Below are 20363 nucleotides of genomic sequence, written 5' to 3'. Positions count from 1 at the left end.
ATAAAGAGCACGCAGAACAGATGCCTCTGAGAAGGTGTCGTGCGGGGGCTCTCGCCAGCTGTTTGTACAGCAAGGCAGTCCCATCCTTCCCTTGAATGTCTCCTCTCAGAATAATGAGATGGGAAACTCGAAGACCCAGAATCCTAAGAAGTGGCAGACATTTGAAAAAGAATTGCCCTTTCCCAGCTTTGTAATTTGTTTTAAGGCTGGCAATCGCATCTCCAAACCCCCATGCTCGCTTTTCACCACATGCTCGGAAAGCAAAGGGCACGTAACAGACTGTGAACTCCCGTTACACTTCTCCCAACACCCGCTCTCCTCCCTGCCGAACAGCCAGCGATCTCCCAGGCTAATTAGCCAAACTGTATTCTGCACATATTTAGCATTTCTGAGTAATTAGGATAATCAGATTTCTCCCCTAATTCTGTACATATACAATATAAGCAGGTGTATTGCCTTTCCCACAATGATACCACAAAAAGTGTGTTGTCTGCCGGAGCTAGGGATGCCAGCCGCCTGTCAGAGCCCATTCTCATCTCACACATGGAAATCTGCTGCTAACAGATTACCAGCAGCCACGGGAAATTAGGAACTGGGTTTGATTTAGCTAAGTAGCCACTAGTTCAGATATTCATGCAAGCTATCTAAATGCAGAGTCTTCAGATCTGGCCAGAGATTTGGATGTTCCCTTCACCACCCTCTAGGGAAGAGTTGCAGTTGAACAGGAGGTGTTTGGCCCAGAACCTCAGAGGTGTTTTGGGTTCTGGGGAAGAGCAACAGTCCAGCCCAGTCTGAGGACTCAGGTCTTGGTCATCCTTCACAAGGATATCAGCCTATGGACCTAGACCTTGTCTCTGTGGACCTGCTCGCTGGTAAACACGTACGTGTGGTCTCTGCTACTTTCAAGGCCTCTAAATGAGGTCAAAGCCAGTCAGGCCAGGCCAGCTCTGTCTTATTCTGCTGAGGGAAGGTCTTTGGTTCAGGACGAGTTTTTGCCCAGTCAGCTTCACTCAGTAGTTCCTTGTCAGGGAAGCAGAAAAGCTTTTTTAAGTGCCCATGACTGCATCCTTGTTCTTGGAGCAGTTGGATGTGGTGCTTCCACTACACTGGGACTATCTCCCTCTTAGTAGAGTATCAAGGATCCAGCATCTCTGAAAGGAGGAGAAGATGCTCCCAAGCCCCATAGCATGGAGTTTGGCACTCCTGAGTATCTGGACCATAGCAGTAATATTAAGGAAAGATCCTGCCACATACCCTCCACAAAAAAGACCATATATCTGCTGAGGTTCATGTAGGGGAAAAGTTTGCTTGTAGACCCTGGAGTATGACCCAATATATTCCCAACACAAAGAAGCCATTTCTAATGTGCAGGGCAATGCTCTTATTGTAGTACTTTAGAAATAATGTCCAAACCTCCTAAATATGAAAAAATTCGAGCAAGGCCAGGATTTAGATTCCTCCTGATCTCCAGGTAGGTTAACTGTCCTGGTACTGAGATTGAGCTCTGGTTACTACAGCAGTAATTTTGAGGTAGAGCTGAAGAAAGACAGTGACAAACTGTTAATTGTGGTGAGGCTGTTTATCTGTGATGGATGAACACACCATACAGAGCGCTCCATGCAAGGTTACACTCAATATTTTATAAGTTCTGTGTGGGTAATAAAATGCTCCATCCCCTTCTATAGTGTCCTCTATCTCACCTTCCCTGTTCAGATGAAACGGTGCTTACAGATGAACTATCTCCAGAGAACAGCACTTGGGAAATATAATTCAGCACCAGACGCTTTAATGGGTCCAAGGCTGTTGTCAGAGTCGCCAGAGACACAGGACAGGTTCTGTTTCCCGGAGAAGTGTCACAGGAGGTTTCTTCCCAGGCTTTGTATATTCACTGTAACTGTGTGTTCATCTGAGCACCTGGGTTCATTTTTTATTAAGTGTACTTAGCTCTCAAGGCGAAGTATAACCCAACTATCCTCAGTAATATTCAGTTCTTGTTCTTTCATATCTTTGACCACGTGACTGTTTGCCCAAGTGCTCAGTAACGAAGGAGAGGCTCTCTCCTGTATCATTCAGACCTACCTCCCTTAGGACAGTGCTGTCCCACGTCACTCGGGGATGGCCCGATGTCAGGGAAAGAGACTTGGAGACGGTGCTGAGAAAAGAGATGCTGTTGCAGAGCTATGCCCTCCTAGACCTGAGAACCGAGCTTGCGGGCAGCTCTGCAGGGTGTGGGATGGGGCAAGCTGGGCTGAGGAGCCTGGCCCAGCCCTCTCAGGCATCCCATCCCCAGAGATCTCATCAGGGGATCCTCAGCTGCTTTCCTTTCTCCTCTGAGAGCGGTGCAATGGGGAGGAAGTCTGTGTGGTGAGGGGCTGCCCCAAAGTGCAGAAAGGGGGTGAAGGCTGGATCCCACACGCACACTGAGCCCTCCCGCCCCGTCGCTGTGCAGCAGGACTGCCTGCTGCCGTAATGGGGTGGCAACTTGTGCTCCCACACTTCTGAAAACCAGGACCTGGGCAGACATCTGTGGGTTAGCTCCACTGGTGCAGAGGAAAATATGATGATGGTCCTGGTTTTCTAGAGTTTTGAGCACTGGGTATAAAAAATGGGGGTGGGGGGGTGGGGTGGAAGAGGGAAGAAAGCAGATATTTTGCTGGCCTGCGAGAGTCTGGGGAGCAGGTGGGAAGCTGCCTGCAGGGCTGGCCAGTACTGAAAGGTGGCAAAGGAAGCTGGCACAGCGACTCCTGATGTCTGCCTTCTCCAAGCAGGTGATGAAGACAAGCTGCTGCCTTGATTCCCACAGTATATTTTCATTAAGCCGTGGCAGATGGCAGCAGCGGTCACTGCTTCCACCCATCACCTTTTCAGCCGAAAGGTGTCAGGGAATCTGACGCCTCAATTACTAAACCTGGATTCACCCAAGCAACATCCAGGATGAAGGGGCAAGGGGGATCAGAAAAGCTGCTCTCCTAATTTCCATGAATCCTCACCTTTGAGAGAAAATCTGGGATGTGAGCTTCCCTGATAAACAACATATTTGTGTCTAACGTCCTGCCACAGAAGCAGCTGTGCTGAGAACAAGCCACAGACACCAGGAAAATGGCAATTAAGTCCTTGTGGAAATGAGACCAAAAAGCATCCCTTGGAAAAGACAGCTGATGTTAATGAGCTACACTGAAGTCAAGGGAGGATCTATTGATCTTGCCCCAGCAGAAAACTGCTGCTCCCTCCTCTCTAGTCTGCGAAACCTTGGAACATAAAGCAAAATAAAACTTCTGTTCTTCATTTCATAAGGACCTTCAGATGTGGGCCCAGCGCTCAGCTAACCCAGGGAGAAGCCAGAGCAACATCATTGAATTTTCTGAGTTCAACGGGAAACACAAATCCGATATGCTGGTAAGAAGCAGCACCTTTGTTGGAGCCCCTTCTCAAAGATTTCTGCCAGATATTTCAATCATTTCAGTTTTTCCCATCCCTACTATTAATACCTACTTTCCTGTTATTACTTAACTACTGATTCCCTACATTTAGTACTATTAATCCTTGCTTTTGTAATCCCTACTATTATCCCTGGCAAGAAGATGAAATAAGATCCTGAACCTTATTAGATCTCAATAAACAAGTGAAGCAGACTTCATTTATTCTTATTCCGAAATCCTGTGAGCTTTAATGTAATATTGTGATTCTGGAATAATTATGAAATATCTCAGATTGGCAGTTCTGCAGGGCGTTTACTCATTGAGTTTCCTTCTACAACAAAAATACCAAAATACATTGGGCTATGAGTAGATAATGAGTCAACTCAGCAAGCCGCTACCCCACGGGAACGCCCAAGCCTGTGCTTTCTCTTTGAGGACTTCTCCCCTTAAGCCCCAACACAAGTTGGGGGATACATGATGACATCAGAAACATTTGGAAGATGAAAACTTCCAGAGTGCACAAGTCCAGAGAAAAAAAAAAGAAACAAACAAAAAAAAAAAATCAAAAAACCAACATAACACCAAACCAACTTCTTTTTTACAGAAGCTTGAAAACACTTCTGAAAAGTTCAAAATATTTGGGGTTTGGCACAATAAACCCTCCCCATCATTTACAGCAAACATTGCTAAATACCAGAGTATTTTCTTTTTTTTTTTCAACCCAGAAATGTCCTTTTTTTGCCTTCTTGTGTTCTGGAGATGGGGAACAGGAGAAGAGTGCATTACTTCTGAGTCAAAAGTTTCCACTTTGTTGAAAACTCTCTTTCTACCAAACTTCAACACAGACACCCCATGCCATTAGGTGTGCTCCTCACATCTACTGCAGCACAGGAGGAGAGGGGACAAAAGGAACCCCACCAGCATAAGGACATTAAATCACAAATTATGTCTCTTCTTTTTTTTTTTAATAAGAAAGAAAGGTTTAGTTCTACTGACCTCAAACCCAATGTTTTGTTAATGCGGAAAGGGAACGCTACAGCTGGGGCACTTACTGCTCACTAGATCATATGCATTTTCTTAAGTGCTCAAAAAGCTATGGACTATTCCAGGGTTTTCCTGGAGGAAAAGCAATCACAATCTGGCCTTTGTTATCCAGTTTATCCTCCAAGAGTTCCTACTTGAGGGCCCCTGGAGTAGATTCTTGGAAAAGCTCCATTTTGCACCCCAGCCAAAATGATCTGAGTTTCCGTATATTATTAGCACACAATGGAGCAACGTCAGCTCGGGGTTGGCAGGCGCAGCACTCCCTTAACCCCACACCGGCTAGGGGGAGAGGTTCCCCATCAGGAGAAAACTGTCTCCTTCTCTTCTCACATGGCCCTGGTGCTTGGAGAGAAGAAAAAAAGGGAAGGCAGAGGAGCAGAGAGTGGCCAGGAAGAATCAGAGAGCGGTCAGGCAAAGACACTGCGTCAGCCAAAATAAAGCCCTCCTTCTCCAAGAAGAAGAGGTGACTTCAATACCACCCTGCCCTCGGCTGCTCTTTGGCTTGGCCTTTGCCAAATTTCATTCCTGGTCTGAAAGTGGTAGGTGGGTTTGGTTAAAGGACACAAAGAAACATGGTTCCTGTGAGTCATTTGCAATCTCCGCCACCGCTATGGGAAATGCGGATGTGGGCTGCCAGGCAAGGTGCAATCTGCGATGGGGCACGTCTGAAACACACATACCCCAAGCCCCTCTCCCCTGGTGCTGTGCAGAAGCTTTTGGGCTTAGACCACTGTGTTAGAGCGGTACTGACTCCAGCTGCTCAGGAAAAAAAAAAAAAATCTCCTCATGCAAAAATTCAACTTTTTGTAAGAAAAGCTCCACAACTCCAAAATTAAAAATGTTTGCCAGCACAGCAAACATTCGCCAGCACATTTTTGATTTTTCGCCAAAATATTCTGGCCAAAACTTGGGAGAAAAGCTCAGAATTGTCTATGGAAAGCAGATACTTCTCATGAAAATATTCATTTAGTCAAATCCCCAGGTTTCTGCTGAAAGTCAGCTTCAGTGGAAAATGCTGACGAGCTCTATTATTGGCACAGCTTTAATTTTCCTTTGTCTGGAACAGACACGGAGAAGACAGCATCTGTCAAATGTAGTCTTTAGACTTATGTTATTATTTAGCCTGGAGTATTGTTCAAGGACTTTAGGAAAGGCTCAAGCCATCACGGTGCTAGGTGCTGTGCATATACACGATAGTCCCTTCCCTAGAGGGATTGTAATTTAAGCACAAAACATGGAGGAGATACACAGCTGGGGAGAGCACAAGGTAACGTTGGAGTGGTCCTGAGCAGCGTGATGAGCAAAGGGACCCTGTGCTTCCCCTCGCACCTGCTCTTGCCTTGAATGCTTTGTGCTCAGCTGTGTGAGCTCAGACCTCTCTCAGGAGATGCATCAAACTGCCCCAGCTCCGGAGGCAGCTGCAGAGGAGGGGAGATGGGTCCTGCTCTCCCCACCCTGTCTCCAGTTCAAAATGGCCCTGGAATGGAGAGGAGAAAGCCAAGAACACCGTCTCCACAACTCCCAAAGTGCAGATGCTGCAATCTGCTCGCTCCTTACCTTGGACAGGAAGATGCTATTGCAGCCCACGTGTGCCGATCCGATCAAGCCCACCTGTTTTAACTCATGCTTTTGGTTTTTTTGCCCAGACCCTGCCTTGCCTGACTTGCCGTGCAATCCCACCTGCCTGCCTGCCAGACTCCCCTTCTGCCCCCACGCACTGCGAGCTCTTCATCTCTTTATGCCTCGATCAGACTGACACGACCGCTTTAGTTACAAGAGAGTAGTTAGAGAAGGATCTGTGCTGGTTTCAAATAGTTTCCAGAACTGGTCACCCCCTTCTGTAAGAGATTAAAAAGGCATTGCTGAGAAGGGAGTGAGGGAGAAAGAGAACACGAGAAAATAAATAAATAAAGGTATATAGTTACTTTTGGTTAGTTTCAATATGCAGTCCCGTCCCAGGGTGCCTTGTTCTGTGCTCATTTGAAGTATTAGTCACTTTTTCCATTAGAAGCTCTTATTCTAGGGGGATTTATAATGTATCTGTAAAATTGTCTCCAGGCTTTGCTTGGCATCAGAGCTCTCAATCCACAGACAGAATGTAAAGAAACTACAGTTGTTTGATTTATTGGGACAGGGCACGGGGAGGGAGGGAATTTTTCCATGCCTTGTAGAAATAAATTCACATAGTGCCTTCAGTGCACAATCACTTACTGCTCCAGAAAATACACCGTTTGCGTGCAGTCTCACACTGGCAGAGAGGAAAGAAGCAAACTGAAGTTTTTTTTAATGTATCCGTGCCTGAGACCAGCCCTCATTTATGGTTTCTCACCACGACCCACCCAGTCCACAGTCCTGTTGGGTGCAACAGCCTCTGTCATACCACTCGGGTTCAGAAATCCTGCCCCTGACAGCCTTTTTCAACCCTAATTTCTACAAGGGACATTTCTTAACCCTCTGCAGAGGCTCTCTGCCCGAGTCCTGACTTTTTCCTGGGGAGGCCTGTGCCTCATTTAAATTTTGCTCATGTTTCTCAATATGCAGCTGCCCAATGGCTGGGAGGGATGAGCAAGGGCTGGCAAGCTGCTGCAGGTAACATCAGTACCTGAACGGCAGAGGCGTTCGGGCAAAGCAAGAACTGGGAGGTGACAACACCCTTGGGATGCACAAACTCTGGGCTACAAACACCCCATCGCCTTGCTGACAGTCCTCCTCTGTGCCATGGCTGAGAATAAGCTCACCTGCAGGGCGGCCCTGACCTCGGCCAGCATCACCCAATCTTCCGCTGAAGGCAGGAGTGGGTCAGGAAGAAGGGAAGGCTTAGGGACAGTGACACACACCGGGATCAGGGGGAGGGAGAGCCAGAACCTTCTTGCAGCCCCCCTGCAGCACCAATCAGCAAAGCAAGAGCCTAACGTGGACGTTTCAAGGAAACAATAACCTAAAATTGGAACATGGCAAATTATTTATTCAAACTACAGCCTTCCCTCCCCCCTTGATTAGCAAACCACTGGGGAGTCAGCCCTGATTTTCTTCAGACAGACGCATACGGCTCTCCTCTATCCGCACCACGAGCGCTCAGCCCGTGGGGGGCTGAAGATCTAGTTGGTATTCGCGCTGTGTAGTGGCTCCTTGAATTCACATGTTGTTCTGCTCTCCGACTGGATCACAAACTTTTTCTTTGGGAGCATAAACTGCAATGATGAATATGTTTGTCTTCTGCCTTTTTTTTTTTTTTCCAGGGAAACATTTAGGCTGCAGCATGCAAACACTTCCCCACACACTCACTCAACTGCTTCCACCTAATAATAAAACAATCTCTATGAAGCATTGCAACTCAAATTCCTAATTTGATCTGGGGGGGAGGAGGACTTGTTTCGTGTTTCCGTTCATCGTTTATAAAAAGCCCCAGCGAAGCCTTGAGGGACAGACATGAGAACATGTGAAGAAACATAGGGGTGTGCTGCAAAAGTGAAGTGGGAAATCCCAGTGCCGAAATCCTCTCCCCACCTAAGTCAGAGGCAAAGCATTGCTGACCATAGAGGGGCCAGGATTTCACCCCTGAGACTTTGGTAGTGGGAGACACGGTGCTTGGAAATGTACAGGGAAGACTGTGAAGGGTTTGAAGTATCCAATGAAGCTGGGCAGAGACATGAAAGGAACAAAGGAAGTTCATGTCATTATAATTTATGATGATCTTGGTCTGATCGCTTCAGTGTTTTGTCTTAGCAGAGCCCACCCTGAGCAGCAGCGAGTCCTGCAGGTCACTTGGCTGTACTGACGTGGAAGTGATGTGACAGTTTACAGAAAAAGTTTGCTTAAAAAAATAATAATGAAAAAGCACCAGGCTGGATCTCACCCTCACCCAAGCACTTGCTGGGAACTGGTCAGGATCTCCTGGCCTCACCCCCATCGGAGTACGGCTCCAGGAATTCACTCACCATAGTTCACATTTTTCCAGCTCCACCAATTCACCCAGCAAGTGCCATGGGAAATCGCTAGGGCCAAGGCATCCGAACTTGCTTAAGAATGAGCCAAACTGATTCTTTTCTTCAAGGAGGAGGGTCTTAAGGAAAATAAAATGCTGGGGGTTCTTTGTCCCTGTGTCTTGGATACGAGAAAACTCCCACGCTTGTCAGAAATAAGAACAGCACCAGCAGCTCATGGCTTTTTCTCTTTCTTATTCTTTTTTTTTCCTCCAGTGTGTGTGAGTGTGTGCTTTAAAGCAGGATGACATAGTGATGGGTTTAAGAGACAGCGAGTGTTGAGGTGCCAATTTCTAATGTAATACAGGGTACAGATTCTTTCTTCTGTGATCACGGGTGAAAAATCAAAAGAAATAATCCAGGAGACTAAATACACTCCCCAGCCATTCAACTCGCTCATAAATATGCCCAGCGAGATGCTTTGTGCAAGAAAACCCCACCACTGCTATTCTGTATTTTGTTTAACTACGAGTGATTTTGTGATTCTGTGAGTCAAACCTTCCATCCGCGTCTTCCGATTGTGCTAGTCAGCAGTAACGGGGCTGCATCTTCACCCTCCTCCCCTTCAGTTTTAGGCTGATGGTTTACATTTAAAAACTAGCAGGTTTCTTCTAAGGAGAGGTTCTCTCCCACCTCCGGCGAAGCGCCCGCTCACCGGCCCTTGGCAGAAAACGCGCTGCTGTCAGAGCAAGCAACTCCAAAACAAAGAGTTTTAACTAGCCTCATCCCTTGGCACCAGCTTCCTATTCAACAGAACTTCGCAGGGAGCCTGCCCTTCCCCGCACGCTGCTAACGCTCCAAAATAAAGCAAATTTGAAAGAACTAAATGAAATTAAAAAACATAGATGCTGTCATTTCCTTTTTAAGGCTCGAGGAGCCCTGGAGCCCATTAGCTAGTGACAAGAGGGGACCCTCCGGATCCAGGCTGGACGCACAGACACCCGGGGAACAACCAGACCTTTGTTTGTCACCGCTCGCCCTGCCGTGCGCGCAGATGTCCCGAGGAGGGGAGCCCGCGCCCGCCGGGACCGCGCTTTCTGCGCACCGCGGCGTTTACGCCCCAATAAATCCGTGTATATTTATAAGGGCACTCTGCCTAGGCACCTCATCCCGAGGAGGTCTGAAATAATTCCTTCCAAGGCAGCACAAACCCCTCCCGGGCGGGCGAGCAGGGGGGATCCCGGGGAGCCGGGGGAGATCCCGGGAGGGGATCCCGGGGACCCTGGGGGCGGGGGGAGATCCTGGGGAGCCGATCCTTGCAGCCGGCCGTACAAGAGGCTGAAGGTACCGCGGGGGTTCGGCACGTCTGAAGTTTGGTTTGGTCTGCAACATCGCCACCGAGCCCGCCGGGACTCCCCGGACGGGCTGATTTTTTTATTTTAGTTGTATCTTATCAGCACAAACTTATGAATTAAGAACTTTTTTTTTTTTTTTTAATAAACGCTTCTCCGAGTTTTAGGCATCAGTAAGTTCCCCCGCGGAGCACAGCCTGACATCCCTCCACCTTCCTCCTCCTCAGGAGCCTTTAGCAGCCCCGGGGCAGGGGGCACCGAGGCTCTGGGGGGGGGCTTTGCTTCCCGTCCCGGGGAGCCGAACCCCCCGTTCTCCGCCGCCCCCCGCCCCCCCTCCGGAGCGCCTCCACTTACCAGCTGCAAAGTGCAGAGGAAAATGAGGGTGCAGCGCCCGGTGCAGCATCCCATGGTCCCCGAGCAGCGGGGCAGGGGCAGCCCGGCTCCCCGCCGCCGCCCTGGGGCTCTCCGCGCCCCGGCCCGCAGCTGCCGCTCGCCGGGAGCGGGGACGGACGGAGGGAAGGAAAGAGGGAAGGAGGGAGGGAGGGAAGGAGGGAGGTCGCGGCGGCTGCCGGAGCCCCTCCGGGAGCCGGGGAGGAGGTGGTGGGGCCACAGCTTAAAAGGGCAATGCCCGGGCGGCGGCTGCCGTCCCAAAGGCGGGCAGGGCTTGCGGGGCGGGGGCTGGCGGCCGCCGCCGCCGGGGTGCGCCCCCCGCAGCCCCCGCAGGCACGGTGGGATGCTCCGGCCCCTGCCAGAGCCCTCCCCCGGGGGCTGAGCCCGCCAGCGCAGCCGGGGAAGCTCCTTTCCCCTGGCGAGGGCTGCTGGGGCAGCCCATGGTTTTTTCCCCCGGCTCTGCCGCTGGCCGGGGGTGCCCGGCGTGTGGGGGGTGCAGGGGTGCACTGGGCAGGCAAGCTGGGTGTATAGGACACAGGGCCTATGGGGCATGCTAACCTTCCACATATGCCTGTCACCTTCCTCCCCATGCAGGTGCTGGAGTGCTCACCTTAAAAATCATGAAGCCCAAAATTAACCTAAAATACAACGGTTCTTCCTACAAAATTTGTCAGAGTGCACATGGAAGACAAACTCAGAAAGGGGGATAAGACAAGGAATCTTTAAAATGCACGTTTTGGGGTATTTTAAAGTATATACCCAGGCTTGTGTATGAATCACATCTGACTAGTAGCAGAGGGATGTAGGGGAGCATCTCTCTTTCAAGAGGAGCTTCCACCCGAGCACCATCTACGAACCACTCACCATACCCTGCTATCTGTAGAAAACCAAGTCAGCCTACTTCATTTGTGAATGGTAGAGCAAATCTACGAGCGCACAACCACCTCCTTTATGTGGCCCAGTCCCTCACATCGCCTGCTTTCCAGAAGGAGAAGCCGGGTCCGGAAGACGTGGGATCAGTCAGCCCTCCCTGCCGCACGTGTTCCTGGTCCGACCGAGGAGCAGGTCACACCACACGCGGTGACTGGGACAGACTTGTTGCTAAGCTCAACACAACAGGATAAGAAGCTTTGGGAGAGACTCATCCGATGACGATGCCGTCTCTTTGCAACCTCCAGTGACTCCAGTGGCTACACAGCAGTTCACTCTATAAACCCTCAGGCTGTTCCTTCCTCCTCTGAAGCAAGTCAGGGTTTTGCTTCTGCCTCCAAAGCAGGGTGTGACTGTACCGTGAGTGACCAGTTCTGCTTTCCTGTTAAATAAGCATGCCGCACTGCATATTGCAGTGGTGTGAGGAGGAGGTGGTCCCTGAAATGATAGAGGCTCTATCACTACTCGAGGAAAGCATTGCCTGGCTATACCCCAAGGCAGCAAGATTAGTCCTAAAGTGCTGTGAATGTTAAAAACCTTTTATTAACAACATGATTGTTATTCAAATCAGCCCCAGGGAGAAACAGAACAAACAAACAAGCAAACTCTAAATACCTGAAATTAGGAGACAGACTCTGAATTGATCACAAATTCTACTGGTTTTTAAATGGTAAAGTATATTGATTATCTGACCTGTGTACTCATGTAACCAGGGCATCAATTAATGCAGTCAGATACAATAAACCACATTTTATTATAGGTGAAAGGAACACACCCAGAGAAGAAACCAATTTACTTCACCCAGAAAAACGTGGACTGAAGAAGCTTTGGCAGTATTTGTACTCCCAGGAAGATGGTTTTGGATGGTGGAGGCAATAGGAACAAAGACCAGCTTATTTTTTAATGAATGCAGATGAAACATTCCTTACAAACTGCATAGGGCGGTCTCACTCTGCACTAGAGGGCCAGGCAACCTGACAGCAGAATTAAAACAGGAGCTTGGCTGCCGAGAGCAGGCTGGGGTTAGGCTGGTTTGTGTTACATGCTCTGGGAACTGCTGGGAACAGCACAGGAAAGGCTGGGTTGCAGCCATGCAGGTTAGTAGCTGGCCTTTGTGCCATTTCTTAAGGTTTCCTGCATCTCTTCTCCTGCCTCCTGCTTTTGAAAACCCGCCATAAGCATAGCTGTTTTCCAACTCAGTTGTACGAGAAAGGAGACATCATGTGAAACAGCAAAAGGTACTGCTGCTGAAATACTAAGTTTGACACAAACAGGATTTTTTCTGCCTGCACTTTTGTCTTCATAAGCTGAGTAAAAGGCAACCACGTGTTGGCTGTGACTCCACGTGCATCTGAAAGAACACACACTCACTCCCCTTAGTTTATTAAGAGTGAAACCACAGGGATAATGTAACCTGTATTCCAAAGAGAGAGACTTAAAACTCCCCGACCCTGATCCTGTAATCTTCATTTGTATGATTTCTTACCTGCACTGGCATAGCAGGAGCCTGGACACAGAAGGGATCTGCCTTTAACATCCAAGCGGCCTTGCTGGTTTTAGTGGGGCTACTCACATGTTCAAAGTTGGACACTTAACTTCAGTACTGTGGTCTCCAACCTCTTTTGATTACGGCCACCAGTGGAGGTGCAATGAGTTTGAATCTCCTGACAACAGCTTTGGGTTTTCGGTTACTCTTTGCAGGCCAATTAAAAAGTCTCCTGCAGACCTCCAGAAAATCCTTTATTTCCGTGAGATGAAATATAACTTAGTTGAATTGGGACCTAAGTGAATAAAACATGTAGAACTTAGATCCTAATCAGGTTTATTTAATTAGCAGGTGGATTAACAAGGCACAATTAGATGAGGCAGTGCAGAGGCTGCCAAAACACAGTGCCATCACTGACATGCAGGATACCACCAGTGCTCCCCCCATGTGCCACTATACAGTTGTGCTTGGCTTGGCACGGTCACAGCAGCTGCCAGAGTCTCCTAAAAATCGTGCAAAGTCCTGACCATCTGAATCTCTGCATGAGTGCTGCAGGGCCACACATCTACCCTGAGAGTTTAACTCAAAAAACCAACTACAACTCTGAATTAGCACAAAACAAAACCAAAATTGCTCAGTATCCTGAATTTTTTACTTCCTGGAGTATAAACTCATCCTCAGCTTTTGACAGGCGAAATGCTGCTTCGAGAGTCCAGTCTGGATGTCAAGAAGGATTTCTCCTGATTAAGGAATTTTGGATGGGTTCTGAGGGATTCTCAGCAGGGATATTGATCCCTGATGTGTGTACACAGAGCAAGGCAATCGCAGGCAGCTCCATCGCTCTCCATCAGACAGCCATTAGAAGACCAACAGAAGAGAATTGGTCAGGCAGTCATTATTGCAGTCCTCTCCAAATGCTGTGCCACAGGTACATTTGAGAGACCCTAGTTGTTTCTTTTTTCCTCCTTTAATTCCTGAGGATGCCCCTTCACTTTAAGATCCTGATGCATGTGCTGGTAACATCCTGACTTTGTGGGGGCAATGAAATCCTGTTGGGAATCATCCTCAGGTTCAAATGATGCTCCAGAGACTGAATGTCCCTCTTCTCAGCCAGTGCTTGAATCAGGAACCTCTTCCCATCCAAATTTATTGTGCTGAGGGGGTTGCATGGATCCAGCTGCACTGCTAGGGGAGATTCCCCTGCAACGATGGGACCTTGTTATCACTTCTTCCTGGCTGCATCCAAATTAATTCAAGAAGTCACAGGTTTACTTCAGAACTCAAGAAACAAAGTTAGAAAGCTTGAAACAAAGCAGCTGTATCTCACCGCTTACAGCTTGTTATCTCTCATATCTGCAGCCTCCTTGCTCTGACATATCAAGATGAGCAATAGAGGCTAAAAGTATTAGCTGGGGACACGTCTCTTCGCAGCCCAAAACCTGTAATTGTTACAGCTGCTGAAAGCTATAGATGGTCTCACATCCCACGATACACGTGGGGTGCATTATTCCGCTCAGTTCATTTACATTCTCCTTCTCTCCATTTTAATAACCTCATCTGGGTCGCAGTGCCTTTACAGATGTCTGATCAAAGCAGTGATGTCAGAGTACTCCAACCTTATCAATGCCAATTCCAAAAGGCAAAACATGCCTGTCACAGTGTTTTATGGCCGTACGAGCTAATCAGCCAGCCTGCTCCCCTCCTTGAGGGCAGACAGCAGCCTTCCCAAGGTGGCATGTCACATCATATTTCTCTATCACAAATTAGAAGTAAAACCCACTGCCAGTCGTCTGACTGATGGCAGGTTTCCACTCTGCACAACATTTCGCAGGGGACACATTCAAAACAATCAATCGGGAAGTCTTCAGGTAAGAGCTGGGTGAGCTGTGAAGCTTCCTGCCACAAGACACCGTGGGTGCTTAAAATGTATATGGGTACAAGCGGATTAGGATAAATCATCTCCCTGGGTGGGACGAGGAAAGGGTACTAGCCTCTGCCAGTGTCCTCAAAAGACTACTGATGGATGCAGTGACAGGACCTAACTGGTGGTGACCAGAGGTTGCCACCGCTCACCTTGGGCAGCCAGGTCTGGTTATAAGAACTGGACTCCGTGATATTCCCATGTGTCTTACCAGAGACTTTTTACACAGAAGAGGATTACTGAGCCAGCTAGAAAGAGAGATCATGGAAAAAGGGCAAGGACCTTTGACCTTCTAATTTTAAACTTACACTTTTTCAAGCCTCCCATTACCCTGGGGTAATAACTGGGGAGTTGTTACAGAGCTCAGCTGCCCTGGGACTGAAGCCAACACTATTAAAGTAGAAGACCTGAGAGAGGTGGCAATAGCAGAGACAAGTCCTCCTTCTCTCCAGAGGAATCAGAGGGGCAGAGAAGCCCAAACTGAGCAGCACCATAGTGGTACACCCTCAGCAAGCGATGCCCAAAGGAACCACACTCTGCTCTTCCCCTCCTTTTGCAGCCTGGTGAGTACATCGCAGAGGAAAACAGCCCTGTGAGAGCAAAGCACAATGTTTTAAAAATTGTTCTCATCACTGCACAAGAAAGGAAACAATCTCAGTAACTTTCCTGTGTTGGTTCCCCAGCAGCCCAGGGCAATCTGTAACATTTATCAGAACCGGTGTGTGGAATCTCGTTTTCTCTCTGATCCCTCTGAAGTCTTGGATGTTGGGGGGTGAGGAGGCAGCTCCTAACCAGGCTTTTTGGCATTTCTACCCCACCATCATCTACGTTCTGCATTTGTAATTCCCTAATATCAACTTGCTGAGCTGCACGATAAATTCTCATCACTCTTTGATGAGCAGGCGGAGGATGGCAGAGGTGGAAGGCAGATTCACTGAGCTCTCCGGTATGCCAGAATAATAGCAAGGCGAACAATTTTCCCACATCTAGCTGATACAGCTACCTTGTTTGTATGATCAAGGGCTTGTACAAAGGAAATGTGACTGGTGTCGTTCCTCCCCTGGATCAAACACATAGGCACCCATTTACCACTACAGCGGAGTCAGGGTTCAAATTCACAATTTTACAGCTTTAAAAAGATGCCTTGACAATTCTGCCATAACATCCCACAAGCAGCCTTTCAAATAACTCTTACTCTTCTCCTCCGTGACTGTAAAGGAAAAACATAGAGACAGAAACACCCCAGAACCCACCTGCATTTTTGTAAGTCTGAGCAGGGTGCCTTGTGCCACTGACCATCACCTCGCCTGAGCAGCAGCACTGAAGAGCCTCCCTCGTTCACTGAAATTCCCAGTCTGTCTTATTTACAACCTAGAGATCGAGAACATAAAACAACCACTGAACTACAATTCTATGAACTTTGGGAAGAGCTGCTCAAAGTAGGGTCATAGCAGCTCTGGGGACTGCATGTCAGCGTTCCTGGGTAAACGGCACAGGTGCTTTCACAGGCAGGGCCTTGAGTGGAGAGGAGGGAGTGCCCGAAGGGTTAATTCACGCAGGAGAAGCGGGCTGTCACAGCTGACATCCCAGCATCTCAGCCCATGCAATCTGAGTAGCTGGCATGACTGCAGCCACATTTCCAGCTGCAACTTCACTAGGCAGTGTGACTAAGAAGTAATTCAATGCAGCTGCCAAGGTCCCTGAGTATTGATACCAAGTGATTATTCAAGGTTTCCATCAACAGTTGTATTTCTTAAACGATATGACAAAAAAAAGAGCCTAAAGCATGAGAGCAGCCTCCAGTTTTGGGCAGCGGCTTAGGGCGCTCTCATTTAGACAAGCTGCTTCCCCATTTGCTTAGGAATCGTTTTTTCCTCTCAAATGATTACAGACCTCCCCAAGCCAATTTAACAAGTCTCGTGATACAATGGAGATGAAATCAATAACAAGTTTCTTTTAGAGTGTCTTTGGAAGGACATCTACGGCAGCGCATGCACGAGCGTACAGTGTCGGGAGCTGGCGTATTTGAGTACTGCCCCAAGGTAGGTATGAAACGTGTGGTCAGAAGCTATTCAAGCACATGCATACACAAAGCAGAGCTACTTTGCTGCCATATTTTCAGTGATATTCTTTCCAATCCCAGCCAGTGAGAGCTAATATGTATTAAGAAGTCAGCAGTGTCAGGTGCCACCAGGCCGAAAGAGCTTTTTTCACACACATTTACTTTAGAAAGAATTAATTGCCTTGGAAATAAGCCACTTAAATCTGCCTCCCAGAGTTCATTCTGAATACCCACAGAGTAGATACTGGCCGCTAGCAGCGCTTCCAGGCTTTTTCATCCTGCCTGGACCATGCTAGATGGGCATTTCAGTAGCTCTGATTGACAGCGATACAAACTGTGATGTGGCACACATGTACATGGCATTAACACAAAACTAAAGCTGTGTGTATTAATAGCTGCTTGTTTTAACAAAACTTCTGCGTTTCTGTTTGCTGTTTTAATATCCGAGGTAAGGCTTCCTGCTGCGTCATATGAAGACTTTCCAAATGTTGTCTTGTCCCTGAAATGCAAAAATATGCACAGGCAGAAGGTCTGATGGGGGTCTCTAAATACAAGTAGTTGCTTAAGGTTTTCTTCAGCTCTAGCTACGAAATGGAGAAACATAATGAAAGAATGTCTTAGAAACCTGATTGATGGTAGAAATGCACGCATTGAAACGCACTCCCAGCTGCATGGAGGAGTGGGCACGGTGAGCTCAAATCAGAAGTTAATTTCCTATAAATATGCAGCGGAAGGATGGGGGTTGATTGCCCTCCCGATTTGGTCCGTGCTTTGAAGAGCTAGGCATGAAATTCAGCGCCAGAGGCTGCGGCGTGTGATCCATAGTGTAGGCAGGGCTCCTCGGTTTAGCTGTAGGTCTAAACTCCTGTGTAAACTCTAGCTTCTCTTGCCTGACGACCAGTAGGGCAGTACTGGTAAAAAGATGTAGCTACAGATTTTGCCAGTGTCAAGTTAACCGAGGAAATGTATCAGAAAAGCCCTTAAACAGAGGTTTCTCAGCTGAAAGGGAAGGACAGAGTAATGTTCCCTTGTACAATGAGAGGGAAGTGATTGTTTTATGAAGTGCATGCGGCATTTCCATAACCCAATGACAATATTCACTGTGAGGTTGCTATGCTGCAGCTGCCAAATGCAATGAATAGCCATAGCCTTGAATGCTATAGTTAATAATAAATCTTATTTATTCAGCATAATAAATAATAATAATTTAAAAAACATTTAATAACAACTAGGTTGATGTTTCATCCCACGGCAGAACATACTTCACACATTACTCTTCTAATATTTTTTTGTTAGGTGCCCTGATGTTATTTGGAATGATCTTCTGTCGAGATTTACAAAAATAAGACGCCCCTTGAAGTCACTCTGAGTGCTCAAGCCTATGGAGTTAAAAATGAGATGGAGCCTTTGGTGGCCCTGGTGACAACCTGCTCACCATTCACAGGGCGCTGTCAGAGCACGTACCCAAAGAAGTACCAAAAAACCCTCCAAGAAAAGGGTTTATCGCATTCCCATCAATTAAGAAGACTACTCATGGAGCTAAAGGGGCTGAGTTCGGGGTTTTATTATTCACCCAGTTAGATAAGTCATAAGTAATGACAACGCAGAACTTGAATGGTGACATTTATCATGCAAACAGGTCTATTCCTCGCTCCCCGCTCTTCAGATTTATTAAATAGATTTATCTAACAAGGGTATCTACGTTTCTTCTTGTTCCCCCTCAATTTAAGCATTGTGACATCCTGCACATTACTCTGATATAGTGGCTAATCTCAGGTGTGTTGGGGAGGGAAAAAGGCAATAAAAAATCTATGGCTCCTCAGTCCACAAGTGCTGCTAGTACTGAGTATTGCGTTCAACCCAGAGAGGTATTAATAAACAAGTCAAAATAGGGTTTTGTTGTTTCTCTTATTTGTTTAATATTTGAAGCTCATGCTGCCAGCTATTCTAGAAGAGAATTTTTCAGGTATTTTTGTGCAATTTAAACTGAGTGGTAATGCCACTTCATTTATGTCAGACACTGCAATATTTAATAACCAAAATCAAGTCTTATTAATAGCTTAGAAGGGGTTTGGGAATCTGTAAAAGAGGAAAGAGTGAAAATAAATGCTCTTTTTCTTAAATCCTGTTCCAGAGACTTTTATTTTTTACCTAACAAGTTTCAAAGCCATAATTCAAAATCATTAATTACAAGCAAAATTGCACACTAGGGTAGGTTATTTTAATAAGCTTTCACTTACTATTAGTCTTCTTCGCTGCAATTATGACGCATATATTCATGAAATCTTTGCAGAACTGGGCTCTGGTTGTTTTCTGTGCTCTCAAATCGGACTACCCTTTACGTGTTTGAGTATTATGCTTTTGTAGCCAAGTAAAATTATTTCTATCTGAAAAATCTCAACATGAGAAACAGCTCAGAGATCCTGTGCCTGACATATTTTATTATTTTATCCTGTAATTTGTTCCTTATCGTCACATTTCATATGTGCTTGACAGTGGGCATAACAATTACAACAATGGCAATTGTGCTAAAAATAATTGTAATTTAGTTTCCAGCAAGAATCCATTCACAGCTAGAGAAAAGGAAGAAGTAGGAAATACAATGCAGGATGCCTTTGTAAATGTTTCGTGTTGGCATTATCTATTTTCTTAGAATAGATATTTGTCACACATTGCAGAGATGGGAAGAGAGCTATGCACCCATCCCAAATTCCGGGAACAGAGCAAACTGGACGTGCCAGGGAATGGCGTGCATTTATTTGCTTGCTAAGGAAGGCAAATGTCTGTGGCTTCCCTGCATTCTTACTGAAAACCAGATAGTCCCATTCTGTAGCCTGCACTCACGTAGGTAAGTCTGTGCTGCTCACGGGTTACAGATGAGTCCTGGCTCAGGGCAAACTGCAATATTATTACTACAGTGAAAACAAAAGCACTACTTTGTGCTTCTTTGGTGATAGCAATCCCAATCCCAGAAAGACAAAGCTGCCACTGCAAGAGTTTGCTGCCCAGAGCCTGAACATGCATGTTTGGTAAATGAAGACCGCGGGAGGCATCAGCCTCCTGGCCCTGCAGCACAACGGATGAAAAATGTTGCCCAACACTGCTCCCCTGAGGCTGTGAGCGCCAGTATCGAATGTGCAACGCGCGCCCTTCCAGACTCACTGCACATCGACCGCCAACACCAGTCCCGGGACTATCTACCAATTATATGGAAAAACTAAGATTAATATTCTCATTAGACCCTATAATACAGCATCTGTATAATGGGAACCTCATTGCCCATTAGTTCATGTTTACCAGAAAATAATGGCGCTTATCAGAAGAGAACACATTCTCCTTAACTGGAAGAGCAAATTATTTTAGCTGACTTTCCTTTGTATTTCGTACCCCTCCCTCTGTCCTTCATACGCACGCACATTTAAGGGCCCATTATCTTCTCGTGGATGCAAGGGGGTTATGTATGTACCTACCATTAATGGTAATGAAAATGGCTCTTGTTAATCTCCTGTGCACTGATAGTAAGATAATAGCCTACTTATTAAGTACGAAGGCCAGGCTAGGAGTTGTACTGAAAATGAGCAGCATATTGCCTCTGTGGGATTCATATGTAAATGTTAAAGCATTGCTCTGGAGTGTCCGCAGTTATTATTAAAAAGAAATTAGCGATGGCACAAATGCGCTCTCCTGGCACATGCCCCCAGCCGCTGCGGAGCAGCTCCACGTGCCCTTTCTGTCCCGCACACCCTCACCTTTGGGGTGTCTCTGGAGGGCGACGGACGGAGGCGTCCTCCCGCACACCCTCACCTTTGGGGTGTCTCTGGAGGGCGACGGACGGA

At 47.2% G+C, this 20363-nt stretch overlaps 1 protein-coding gene across 2 annotated transcripts in view; it reads right to left on the bottom strand.

The window, feature by feature from the left end:
• The window catches only part of NKAIN4 (sodium/potassium transporting ATPase interacting 4), a 53819-nt gene extending 43370 nt beyond the window's left edge, over positions 1–10449 (bottom strand). Inside the window, exon 1 of one of the 2 annotated variants that reach the window (XM_075108553.1) lies at positions 10093–10449. In XM_075108553.1, coding sequence (XP_074964654.1) covers positions 10093–10146 — 54 coding nt within the window. In that variant the 5' untranslated portion in view covers positions 10147–10449. The remainder of the gene's footprint in view (positions 1–10092) is intronic. The other variant, XM_075108554.1, reaches the window with a different exon arrangement.
• Between the last annotated feature and the right edge of the window lie 9914 nt (positions 10450–20363).

The sequence above is a fragment of the Phalacrocorax aristotelis genome, chromosome 13, assembly GCF_949628215.1.
Source record: "Phalacrocorax aristotelis chromosome 13, bGulAri2.1, whole genome shotgun sequence".
Lineage (NCBI taxonomy): Eukaryota > Metazoa > Chordata > Aves > Suliformes > Phalacrocoracidae > Phalacrocorax > Phalacrocorax aristotelis.
Note: the sequence above shows the minus strand (reverse complement) of the source record. Positions and strands in the feature narration are given on the sequence as shown.